The sequence below is a fragment of the Pogoniulus pusillus genome, chromosome 2, assembly GCF_015220805.1.
Source record: "Pogoniulus pusillus isolate bPogPus1 chromosome 2, bPogPus1.pri, whole genome shotgun sequence".
In the NCBI taxonomy this organism is placed as follows: Eukaryota; Metazoa; Chordata; class Aves; order Piciformes; family Lybiidae; genus Pogoniulus; species Pogoniulus pusillus.
In genome coordinates this window covers 14378058-14391759 of record NC_087265.1, presented here as the reverse complement: position 1 = coordinate 14391759, position 13702 = coordinate 14378058, and the positions used below count along the sequence as shown (strand labels likewise).

Below are 13702 nucleotides of genomic sequence, written 5' to 3'. Positions count from 1 at the left end.
CCTTTGAATCGCTGCTGAAAACAGGTTAAAATGTCCCCTTGCAGTCTCAGTGTTGCCCGAAGAAACATACCTATGGTTTCCTTAGCGACAGCGTTAGTTGTCGAGGTGAAGCTGTTTGAGGAATATTCAGTGAGTTCCCATCACTTGCAGTTTAATAAGCTGCGGAAGCGGAGCGCTTCCAGAGCTGTAACTCATCGCCCGTCAAAGGTTCATGCAGCAGCAAAAACCCTGCGTAGCTTTACCTTCATAGCAACCCAAGTTAAAGCATTCTCAGGGGAGGTACGGGGAGATGGAGCTACCTTTCCGAAGGGAGAAAAGGGTGAAAAGCTGGGGGTACAGCAGTTGCAAATACCCTGTGAAGTTCACTTCTTGGCTTCCAGAAAAGGTTCTGTTTATTTGTCATGCTGCGTACGATGCAGTTCTCTTAAGAGCAGTGCAAAACAACATCATAAACCTCCCTCTCCCCTCCCCAACTCCAGCAAATTCGGCTTTCATGCAAGTATACGACCCAGTAAATTCACTTCTTTGCAGTCAATAGGGCTCTAATTCAAAGAGAATTTAACTTTGAGACAGCAGTGTTTCAGTGCAATGTTCCAATGCATGTTCCAAGAAGTTCTGGATAAAAAGACATTCATTATTCATGTATGCAGTCTTCAAAGCCTGCCTCTTGCTACAGAGAGAGCTATGAAGCCCTGTGCTGACTTTCTTATGAGCAAAGAGAACAATAGAGAAGCGTTTGAATGCCATCCGTAACATTAGCAAAGGTCTTTTCATCAGCTAGCAATAAGTAGAGGTTGCTTGGGTGGTTGGACAGGTCTGTAACCAATTAAGTTTGTGTAGATCCAGCAACTTGATTAGTGGAAAGCACAACCAGGCCCAAATTTTCCATGTGTTTTGAGAAGACTGAGTTCTATACAAAGGGAATGCAAGAAGAATTAAGTGGTCCATCTTGGGTAGTACCAATGTCTTGTGAACTTCGTGATGTTCAAGAAGACCAAGCTCACCTGGGCTAGAACAATTCCTCATTATCAGTACAGGCTGGGGAACAAGGTGGTAGAAAGCATCCCTGTGGAAAAGGACTTGGGAGTTGTGGTGGATGAGAAGATGAATGCCAGTTGCATCCTAAGCTGGATCAAAAGAAGCATGGCCAGCAGATTGAGACAGTTGCTTCTGCCACTTTGCTCTACTCTCATAAATCTTCATGTGGAGTATTGTGTCCAGCTCTGGAGCCCTCAACACACGAAGGACATGGACCTGATGGAGCAGGTCAAGAGCAGGGCCACAAAAATGATCTGAGGCTGGAACACCTGTACTACAAGGACAGGCTGAGGGAGTTGGGGTTGTTCAGCCTGGTGAAGAGAAGACTCCAAAGAGACCTAATAGCAGCCTTCCAGTACCTGAAGGGGGCCTACAAGAAGGCTGGAGAGGGACTGTTGACAAAGGCCTGCAGCGATAGAATGGGGGACAGTGGTTTGAAATTAGAAAAGTGTAGATACATACTGGATGTAAGGAACAAATTCTCTACCATGAAGGTAGTGGAACACTGGAACAGGGAGGTAGTTGAGGCCCCATCCTTGAAGAAATAAGGCTTGGAAGGGCAACCTGACCTAATGGAGGATGATGTCCCTGCTGACTGCAGGGGTGTTGGATTGGATGACTTTTGGAGGTCACTTCCAACCCATTCTATGATTCACTGCTGGGAAGTGTTTCCACCCTAGCACATTCCAAGAGTGGCTTGCTGCAAACATTATACAATCAAGCCAAGGAAGAGGTAGTACCTTTTATTAGACCCATTAGGATGGCTAGCAAAAGGACAGGATTTTTAGAACATAAAATATCCTTCCTCAGTGGAAATAGAATTCTAGACCTAAGACAAAATTTCAAGGTCAAATAGAGGTTGGAGTCAATTACTCAGAGTTGAGTGAAAGACATGTCACAGTTTTGAAGTAGAAGGTCATTGTTTCCTGCAGACTAAAAGGGATGTTAACCAGAGGCAAAAAAGTGATGGTAATCTAGTGATACCCTTGGGGAAAAATAAAAGCAGGTAGTTTTATAGCCTGTGGGATGCAGAAGGACTGGTAAAGAAGGAGAAGAAAGGGAAAACACCAATATTGAGCCAGAATGTTGCTACCTGGTACATACACCCACAGACTTTGCCATGCCCACAGTCGAGGTCTGAAGTTTTACTCACTTTCCCTTACAATCTGAACTATACAATTCCCCCCTGTAAGGGAACTCTCAAGTGGGAAAGAAAACTGCAACTGTCATGGTGCCCCATCCACATTCACACTTGAGTTCATCGTGAGGGCAGCGATAAGGCTGAAGGCTGGAGTGCACCGCTACAAACGCTGCCAGCCCCAGGCTGGACCTGATGGCATTTGGGCAAAGCAGTCTCTGCATAACACCAGCCTGTGCTGACAGGGCAGAAGTGCAGAGATCAGGGAGGTTTCACTTCTGCCTCCTCACATTGGTTTGTGTGCCGAGCAGCTCTCAGGACAGCCCAGAAGACTGCTGCAGACTGCTGCTACCGATAGGCTTAGCCAAGGTGCCCGCGGCGACGCCTGCAACAGAGTACACAAGGAGCGTGCTTTGTGGTATTATTTATTTAGGAACTGTGAGTAACTACAGCCGTAGCGTTCTCGTCTTTGCAGTTCTGATGGTTGAACAAACTGGGAGAACATTAGCATACTTTTATTAAGGTACAAAATACACCCCGTTGTTGCCTAAAACATCTTTTAAAACGTGAGAAAAGCTCTGTATGCTCTAAATCAGATTCAAACCCTTTCTGTATAAGGAATTGTGGCAATACTGTGTTTAGTATAACAAGAGGCTTTTATCAATTGAAAAGGAAAAGACATGCTGGCAATCTGAACTTAGCAACGAAGAGTAAAGCAGTTTAAAACCGTTGTGTCATCCACGTTAGTTGAGCTTTGAATGTAGAAGCAGCAAATCATATGAAATACAAACACAACTAGGTAATATCAAACAACCTAAGGTCGGTATTGTACACACCTGTACTGACTACTTAACGGTGAGGATTTAAGGTAATGGTTTTTGAAGAAGAGGTAACCTTTGAAATGCAAATGGTTGCACTTAACACACAAAAAGTGGAAAGGAAAAAAGAATCACTTTTGGAATGATACATAGATGTAAGACACGCTGGTTTTGGATTACACGTCTCACCTCGCAGCTTCTGATATTACCTCTGAACAACAACCAAAACAATTAAAAATTAAAAAGTGTCAATACTGTGAAAGGAAAGCAAAGTTACTGAGTGCATTAACAACTTCTGAGGAAAAAAACCCTGGGTTTTGAATAGGTTTTCTGCATTAAAAAAAAAAAAAAGAAACAAAACAAAACAAAAAAACCACCCCAAAAACACAACAGCCTTACTGGTGCAGGTTCAAGACAAAAACAAGAGTCAAGCTCATAAGGTAGAAATAGGTCATATATAGGTTAAGATTCTTTGGAAACTGCTAAGTATGAAGGAGTTTGTAATCCAGGCTACTAGCTTTTTGGCTACTCCAAAAATCTGTGGGAGTTTCCAGCTTATCATCAGTTGAAATCTGTTTTGCAATCACCAAATGAATGCAAGTAAAACCGTAACTAACCTGGGATTAAATTCACACATGCACATAGGATTCATTGATTGTGCAATAACCTGTTTTTTTTTCACAGCAGCAGCATATAGACAAATCATAATTCATCTTTAGACTGATCAGAACAAGAGAAACAAATTCTCCATCGTTGTGTTTTCAGTCTATTTCTTAAGCAGGCAGCTGTAACTGCACTGAAGTGACAAGTTCTATAAGGGAAGGTGACAAGTTGTAATCATCTGGTTAAAGTATTCCAGAGGTCTCTGGGGAAGCCACCTATATGTTTGACTGTAGCCAGTACTGCAACGGCACTAACAGCACACTGAGAAAGGACAGGAAACGTGTTTGAAGTTAGGACTGAAATTCTGTTTAAATCAAATGGAAACCTAAACCGCACTAACGTACACATTGCAGTGCTGGCTCTGTCAGACCTTCCCTTATAGAAGATACTGCTCAGGGAGCAGCCCGTTCCTTAGGTCTGCAGAGATTCACTGCTTGTCTGGCAAATTCCTTGGCAAGTAGAACCTGGGGAACCAGTTTAGATGCAGGCTGAGGAAAGCAGTAGTATAGAGCAGGGAGCTCAGTAAATAGGCTTTTTCTATTAGAACTGCAGACTTGTTTTCCATACATTTGATTTTTTTAAGAGACTGGGCAACTTAGTTGATGACTTGCTTAAAGTAAATCCAATCCTGCTAGCAACTTAAAATCGCCTGCTGATTTGCATTAATGCCCATACATAAAGCAAACAGGTATCAACTGATCATGCTGAAAAAACGACCCCTCAAAGACCTACGTATCACACAAGGTGCTTTTGATAACTTGATTTTCTGAGCCTTATAAGGAGAGTCTTTAAATATTTTTTTCATTTTTTTAAATGTTGAGCCTTTCATTCTTCCTCCTCCTCATCTTCCTCTTCTCCTTCTTTTCCCATTGTTTCCACAAGGAGTTCTGCGGTGCATGTGGCTTCCCCAAGGCTGTTAACAGCTTTGCAGGTGTATTTGGCATCATCGTCCCCACATACTTCAGAAATAGTCAAAGAACAGTTCCCTTCTTCATCATAATCTATCTGGAAGTGACGAGACTCCTTCACAGGCTGATCATCTTTGTACCACATCACCTCAGGGTCAGGATAACCTGCAGCACAGGAGAGAGAACAGCAACTGCAGTGAACGGGTATCACCTGATCTGTAGTTTCTTTAACTCTCCCATCTGTGTAGGGACATGACAATATAAAGACAAAATTTTAATTGAATTCTGATTAAAATAAATGTGATGTGAGGCTTCTTTTACTTGAAACAACTTCATTGTGAATAGCAAAACCTATAAAGTTAGCACTGAGTTACTAACTGTGTTCCTCTTTCCACTACTTCAGCAGTGACTGAGACAGCTCTATGTGTGTCTCAAATGTCAGCCAGCAAGGACTTGTGAAAGTGGTTTTGACTCTTACCTTACATTGCAGCTGTTGGAGAAACCACAGTTCCCAATACCAAGATTTAGAATTTCAAGGGTAAGGTGATTTGGACTGCAACCACAATTTAATTGTTGTGTTTGTTCTGAATCTTCCTCCTCCTATTCTGCCCCTACCGCAGCCTGTCCTGTGTGGTGACCATTTTGTCACATATTTGTTAGAGTAAGTGAGAGAATCTAGGAAAAGCATCTTAATTATTCATCTCAACAGGAGTTTTGGAGCCTTTTGCGAAGTAAATGGCTCTGCTATGCTCAGAGCTTTGAGAGCAGGGCTGTGCAATACATGCTGGAGAACAATCCCTTATACAGTACTCTTGGCTGCTGTAACAAATGCAAGGCTTGTTGCTTCAGCCAAGTTCTGGACTGTGAAGGGAGGATGACTTCCCACTGAGCAGAAAAAGTTCAGGGATCCCTTAGACACAATGAACATTACAGCAATACACTGGTAAGTTTGGAACACCACCTGTGGTACATCCATCTATTTTTTCCATGCAGTACTTGTGCACATACCCTCACACTGAGCCTCCATCAGCAACAATAATCCATCCTCACATCTCCGCTGTGAGGTAGGAAACACAGGCAGTGAAAGAGATTAGGAGCACAGAAACAAACAAGCAGAAGGTCAGTGAGACAGTTTGTGAACCTGGAGATTAGAAATTGTCTAACTCGAACACATGCATTGTGGTACCAACACTTCATTTTGTTTTAACTGCTCTTCCCAGTTTCTAGTTTTCATCAACAGCTGTGACAGGAGCTTCAGTCCCTTTGCAAGCTAGTGGGCTTGGCCTTTAGACTGTTAGGCTGACCAAGCCCAAGCTTCTTGAGTCCCTCTTCATAAACTTACTCTTTCTATCTGTATATTCCAGCCTGAGTTTTTTTCCAGCTTTGAACTCAAAACCCCACCAAGCCCCAATACAGTATTTGATAGCTGTGACTTTTGTAAACCATCACAATGACATTATTGTTAATTCTCATGCAAATACGCTGGTAGAGACTTTAATATAAAGTACATTTGGCTTAAAGTTACTTTGAGGTCACCTGAAACTCGATTGTAATTTCAGACAAGTGGCTTCCTACTTAATCTTGGTTTCTGCTTAGCAGCCTCTAAGGGTGTGCTCTTGCAATTTATGGTTCTACACTGCATTTTGGTTTTACTGTTTCTGTCCCCCAAAATCATCTTACTGTTCTCACTTGCTATTCTGCATTAGTGCTTCACACTGACTCTTGCAGACTTCTGTGCTATGGCAAGCACAGAACAAGCCTATACAACTCCACATCGTTCCTGTTGTTGCAACACATTCATGCTGTGACATGCAGATATTGGTAAAGCAAATTAGCACCAACTCAACAATGATACAGAGAAAAAACCCAAAAACCACAACAGGAAAATGCAGCAGGCTGACAAGGAGGGAAAGAAAGAGATATGCTATATCAAACTACCTTCAATTTTGCAGTCAAATCTAGCAGCACTTCCTTCCACGACCTCGATATCAAGGATTTTTTTAGTAAAGTATGGCTTTACATGGGGCCTTTCTTCAGTCACTTCTTCAAGGAAAGCATCTAGAGGAGGACAGAGAGATAGTTAATTATTTTACAGTCATGTGGGACAGCAGGGATGTTAGCTGCTTAGTTTTGTGCCAATCTTTTGCAGCTGGACAAAGATTCAGGCCATAAATAGAATGAAATCTACATGCAGGCCACCACGCTACAAATCATGTTTATTTTTTCCTTGAACTTGTTTCTAGCTCAGCCTAGAGCTAGACTTTTGCAAGGCAGAGGGGTAAATCACTTCAGCTTCTGTCAGGCCCACAGTCTCTGGGGCTAAGCCCAAATTAGTTTTGATTTTCAGAAATGTCAAACATCTGCACTTCTGACTGTCACACACCACAAATCCAGACTGCAGATAGGAATGCAGCGGAATAAGGTAGACTTTCTTAAAGGCTTCTGTCTGAGAAGCATGTTTAATGCAGAGTTTGTGTCTTGGGCACAGCAAGTGTTAATGCTTTACTGCTTGCTCGCTTGCATGAGGAGGCAATACATCACTGTAATCTTTGTATAAACACCCATTACCACACTGATGGAAAGTGCAGCTGACAAATCTGCCTTGATTCTTTGGCTTTAAAAAGAGAAGAGCTTACTGCCCATACTTATACAAAGGCATTTTGAGTAGCAGAACAATGATTTTTTTAATATATATATATATTTTTTTTTTTTAAAAGGTAGATAAATGCAGCGAGAGAGTGAGCAGGAGTAACCAGCTCTTTACACCAGCAGCTCTCTATCATTTTGCAAGAAGTAAGATTAATTCAGAGGAGGTAAAAATGTTGCAAGAAAATTCCTTACCTTCGTTCTCTACTTTGTCTGCATTTATAGGGCTGGTCGGCGAGCTCCCAGAGGCCTTCCTCCCACTCATACCAGAAATCATTGCCATGGATGACAATCTTCCTATTGCTCGGACAGCATGGCCCGTTTTCTAAGACATAATAGAAGAGGCTTCTGATCAATCCAGTCCAACAGGCATGTGATTTTCTGTAACAATCCTGCTTCGCACAAATTAACTGGGATCTCCGCAAACCTCACTGGAATTGTTGGACAAACTGCTTATATATAGCTCTCTTGTTTTAGGAGAGACAGAGCAGGCTGGTCTGAATTACCAAATTTAGTTGCAGATATAAACTTCCCCTGATGAACTCATACCTAAATGAATGTCTCCATTAGCTGCGGATAAAAAGCACTGTGTGAGAGGAGGGCCAGCAAAAAAGCTATGTCCTGTTTAACTGGAGCTCGTGGACAGCTCTTAAAAGCCATATGGGCTGGACTGAGTTTCATCAAGGGTGGATAACTAGCTAATATGAAATGAATGAGAAACTACCATTTGCAAGATGGAAGCAACCCTCTGGAGAATCAACCACCAGGATCCCAAAATACAGTGCCTCTAGGATGGACGCTTGTATTTTTATACGTCTCATATGAGCTCCTAAGAAACACATGCATTGGGATATTACATGAAATACAAGGTAGATTTACATAAATGAATATATTGTAGGTTGCTCAAAAGGCTGGATTTTACACATCAGCACCCCTAGCTATCAGAATGGCATGGACAGACCTGCTACAGCAGTTCTAGCATTAAGAAAAGAGACCAAATACATCAAAGAGAATTATTAAACCAAGCTGATGAGAAGCTTGGTGCTCAACAGGACTGAATTATTGGCTTAGGAGAATGAAACTACCACAAAATGAGTTATCTTTAAAGAAGGAAGATGCACAGGCTTTTCCCTAGCTGTTCAGGTTTGTTAAAGATAGCATAATCCTCCAGCCCTCAGTGGCTTGGAGAGGGCAGGAAAGAGAGATGGTCATATCCCCAAAAGAATAGGAAAAACTATACCTAAACTCAGTATGTACTATGCCTTCTAGCAGCCTGAAATAGAATCATCATGTGTTATATGTACATGCAGCTGTGCACCCTCCTACTGCTTATCCAGAGAAACCAAACTTGTTTTACTACATTCATACTCTGGCCACACTGGAGTTTTCGCCAGCAGTGGAAACTACCTGGTGTGGCATGTTTCACATCATCATAAACACCAGAAACAAAGAGACTTATTAGGCTAGCTAGCCCAATTTTACATTCTCTTCGTTACCTGCCATTTTCTTCTGGCCATGTATTTCTTCATCCTGTCTTTGGAAAGTTTTTTGGCTTCCATGTTTTTGGTGTCTTTTTGCAGCCAAGGATGCTGAAGACATTGAGTACAATTAAAGCGACTCCTGTTTTCGTATAAAAAGACCAGTTAGTGTTGCTATTAATGATAGTGGAACCTACCTGCTTTAACATTATTTTGCACTCTCTTTTCTGAGAGCAGATTTTTCTGTCGCTTATATTTAGCAACATAAATCACAGGGCACTGCTTTCACAGACGTGCTTACTTCTTGAACTTGCTTTCACAATTTCTGCGGGGTGTTTTTGAGTGAAAACTGCATTTTTAAGTGTTAATGAAACATTCTAAAACAAGGCATGAAAAGCCATATGTTTTAGGCATGGAACATGGACAGCAGAGCCACAATGGCAGTGATTCAGCTAGCTCATACTGGCTCTCCCACATCTTTCCTTCACATACAGAGATTTCCCCTGTCCCACCACTGAATACCCTCATCCCCTGCAGCACTGACCGTTTAGCAAAAGTGAAATGCCCAAATCTCTGATCAAGCCACATTCATTCTCCACTGTGATCGTAGCTAAACTCAGAGTAAGAAGTACTTTTTAATAACTTGGTTTGTTTGGTCTACTGCAGACAGGGATTCTGGCAGATTTTTTTTCCCTTGCTCAATCAGTAGATTTATAGGGAAGCTGCCTACTCAGAGGTACTGCACTTAAAAGCAGCACAGGGAAATAAATCTGGTGAAATTGCAAACCATTCAGTCAAGACAGTGTAACATTTCACGCAGGAATCTGTGTCACACAACAGTGAAGCGTAGCTACACAAAACCTCCGGGTGCATGTTGCCCGAGGGAAGGGAAAAGCAGAATGAAGAGACGATTAATGAATGCCCTGCGCTCAGACCCTGCGCTAAAGTAAACGAGAGCTGCACGCAGAGCTCCTTATAAAGTATCGCCAGAGGTGCCTGCAGCGAGGTGGAGATTCATAGCGGGCAGACAAGAATGTTAAGTTCAGCTAAATGCAAAGACAGAAAGTATCAAGTCCAGCAGCTTTACTTCATATCTTTCTTTAGCAGATTGCTGATGAAATCCTTGGCATCATCAGAGATTTCATCAAAAGCCTCATCATCGAAGTCCCACGTTGCTGAAGTAACATTGGCCAAGGTTTCGTTGTCATTGTCTCCCATGAAAGGAGAAAGTCCACTGACCCTGGGGATAGAATAGACAGACAGGCAACAAAGTGTCAATTTGCAGATCTTTAGCAGTAAAAGCTCCCTTTAAATAAATAAATAAATTTAAAAACTAACTACATACGTTCTTGTGAGAAGGGAAATTGAATTTTTACTGCAAAAACTAAAAGGAAAAAAAATTTGCTGTTTCTTTCTCTTCTCCCAGACAATTTTGAGTAGAGAAGTAGATTCAGGTAAAACTGTAATGTACTAGTTTGTTAAATGACTTGTCTAGTTCTGCATAAATAGTACTGCAGTCTTCACACCAAATTGAGCTGAATAGCTTGCACTTTTTTCCCCCCAGTGCTTACAGAGTGACTTTGTTGCCTTTACTGTCAAAAACCAAGGTTTTTTTGTACATTTATTCCATTTGCTCCTGCAGAGAGCACCTAGGAAGGAGGATGCATAATAAAACAGCAAAATCCGCAGGGCTATTTTGTAAACAAAACCCCCCTGAATTATATAGCTGGATAAGACAGTGCTACATCACTGCAGGCTGTAGAGTTATACAGATGCATCCAACAGTAATTTGGTCTTTATGTTCTCAATCAGTCATGATGATGCATGAAATGGAAATAATACCCTTTTATTACCTAAGCTGAGCTTCCCAGGCTTTTTACTCAATATAACTGATACATTGCCAGTGAAAGGCAATTACAGAGCATCATGGTGTCATTTTTGCAGGGTATCTTTCTCCAGCCGAGCGCTGCCCTTTATTATACTGTACCTTTGTGCATCCAGATAATTATCACGCCTGTATATATCACCCTTTCTGTAGAAACTCTCAGATGAAAGGTTGTTTATTCCTTAGAACTACAAGTTACTCAGTTCTCCAGGTCTTCTTCCTGGCATGCAATTTGCATAATAACCTGATCTTCATGAAATTTTGCAGACTTTATTTGCCTTCTCTGTAAAGTCACATTAACCTGTTACAACAACCAGTTACATTTCAACAGTGCTACATTTCTTCTTTAAATATGGAAAAATAAGAGGAGCTTATTAAGTTTTGAAATTATGAATATAATACTGTCTGAATATCAAGATGCTAATGAATAGCACAGAACAGACTGGTAGAAAAGAAATTGGGATAAAATAAAGTGAGCTACTAGATAAAAAGTATTAGTATCATCTCCTCCTCCAGAGTTATTTTGCTTGTATTTTGTTGCTAATTGCATTCAAAATCTAGAATGTGTTTCTATTTCCCTTATAGAAATTTGGGATTTGCTCCTGAGGATTTTATTGCTACAAGGGAAATAGAAACACACTCTCCAAAGCCTCAGACAAAGCAGATAGTACATCTTTGGTACCATTTCTGGAGGTTGTGTGCAGTACAGCAGCCTAGAGTCTTACATGTATACTTCAGAAATTTGCTAGTAATAATACATGAGATGAAGATAAAGGATTTGTTTCTTCTCAGGCAGAAAGAGGTAAATCAGAACAGAAGGTATTTGCTGTCTTATTTTCCATTATATGAGGTGCATTCAAATGCAACAGTGAAGCATGACTTCATAAATGTTTAAAGTGGCATAAAACCATTTATGAACATATAATCAATGTGACTTACAGAAAGCTGAAAGATTAATGTACCAAAAATGCTTACATAAAACAACTTTACACGACTGTTCTCTGGCACACACTTTGCAGGGAGAGACAAAGTTTATGCCTGATAGCACAGCAAAGTACTCTGTTCTGCACTCATGCACATCAACCATCATGGCCCGGGGAACTGTTGAAGAAAACTGTCTTCCCTGGAATCTGCAAAGCACTCTTTGAGGACCTTAAACCTATCTCCACTGCAATATTTAAGTGTTTTCCTATTTATGGCAATGTTATCTTTCCCTATAATGTTTTAGAAAGTGAAAAATTCTCATCCAGACTGCAGTTCTAAGTTTTGGGTTCCAGATACTGATTGCTGTCTCTTTTTTGACTATATAGTAAGTACAGTAATCTCTCAGCCAATTCCCCAGCTGCTAAGAGGGCTCATGTTTTATACGAATGACAGGTCTGTGAAGCATTTCTTTAGTTCTCTGTCATTACAGAAGATGCACCCAGTTAAGCTTCCAGAGGACACATGTGGGCAGCCAGAGCGATAATAACTCCATTTCCCTTTGATACTTGACAAAAGTATGGCAAAATGACTTCTACATAGTATTACCACAAGTAGTATTGTACAGCTTTTGTGCTACATCAGATTTTTGCCTGTTTCTATTATATGCTAAAAAGACTGCTACAGGCAGAGACAGCACTTCAAGTGGAAACACCACTGCTCCGCACTGCCATAAGAGGCAGTGCTCATAAAGACTTCTGTCTTTGTGGGCAAAGGGAATACTGCATGTCACACACAGCATTTGAGGGATGAGGAGAAACATAGAGATTAAAGATGGAAAAAACCCAAACACTGTGGTTGTTTTGGTTGGGGCTTTTTAGGGATTTGTTTGGGGTTTTTTGTTTGTTTGTTTGTAAAGAATTTTGTGAAAGAATTACCAGATAAAGGCTTAAATGCTGTGGTAGGACTGACCCACCCCCTGCCCTTAGTAAATTACGAGATGGGTGTCCATGAAGCCTCCACTCACTGTCATTTCCAGACACCAGTGCAGCAGTACCCAATGAAACATATCAATGAACCTATTTTTGCATTTCTGTATGTGCTGTTGCACATTTATAAGGCTACAATAATTTTCTCTCTCTTCCACAGTTCCATACTGTGAATCAGTTGCTTTGTCATGGAAATACTTCTAAGGAGAGCCAGATCCTTGTCTGCAGTCAGGAAACAAAATCCAGCAGCTATGTGTAGATTATAACCAGAAAAAATCTTATCTTTAGCACTGATTTCATTGACCTAAGTCTTGATCGTTCATTTCTTAATAGCCATTTAAAGTAATAATGGCCTAGTAACTCTTTTGACAGATTATGGAAACAATTTCTTTTTGGAATGCTGAAGCTAAGTGATAAAGATGAGCAACTGATCCAGAACATTAATACTGAGCTTGCACTGAAACGTTACTATTAGACAAGCAGCAAGTTGTTTACTGCAAACATTTTTCCAGCTACTTAACCAGGCATCTTCCTGGCATGTAAAGAGCCATTTGTTTAGAAAATCTTGTACAGTTTCCACTTCTAAATAAAGAAGAAAAGTATTTTATCCTTTAGAAGTTCCTTAACATTTATTGCTCAACAAAGCTCTGAGTGCCAATGTGGAAGCATTGAGATGAAAAGAGTCCAACGTGGTCACCTGTTTCACTGCCTGTGTGACAAACCCCACGACGTTTCTCATGGAAATCTTTGTATTAAGACTGCCTCTGATCCAGGAGAGATGAGTTTGCTGTCTGTCTCAAGAAAATCAGACTGAGCATTCTTCTGCAAGCTGTGCTTGCTGCAGCAACTGATTTGGGCTGATGACACCGAGTTCCCCATTGCAGTCTGCATTGTATTAGCGATGAGAAAAATACTGGATGTCAGTATGAAGAGTGCTGTCTGCTTCTCATAAACTGGTGCAGGTCATGTCAAATAAGGACATGACAATGCCTGCACCCTGGAGATCATGCAGAAATTTAATTCTTTTACAAGAAAAATAAACCAAATAAATAGTCACAGGCTAACTTGTGGAGGGCATGTATCCTCTGGACAAAATCAGCTTTTCCTTAGCTGAGGTCTAGCTCCTGTAGCAGTTGTCTCAAGGAAGAAACAGATCAGTGAACCCATGTAACAGAAGACAGCTCATTCCTGAAGTAAGGGTGTGAACTCTGTTCTTGT

At 41.1% G+C, this 13702-nt stretch overlaps 1 protein-coding gene across 1 annotated transcript in view; it reads right to left on the bottom strand.

Moving 5' to 3' along the window:
- Positions 1–2585: 2585 nt before the first annotated feature.
- MYLK (myosin light chain kinase) overlaps positions 2586–13702 on the bottom strand; it is a 165668-nt gene continuing 154551 nt past the window's right edge. Inside the window, exons 27-31 of the mRNA XM_064157004.1 lie at positions 9777–9929; positions 8708–8831; positions 7407–7536; positions 6504–6623; positions 2586–4730 (exon numbers count right to left, since the gene is read on the bottom strand). Of these exons, the coding sequence (XP_064013074.1) occupies positions 4483–4730; positions 6504–6623; positions 7407–7536; positions 8708–8831; positions 9777–9929 (775 nt within the window). The 3' untranslated portion in view covers positions 2586–4482. The remainder of the gene's footprint in view (positions 4731–6503; positions 6624–7406; positions 7537–8707; positions 8832–9776; positions 9930–13702) is intronic.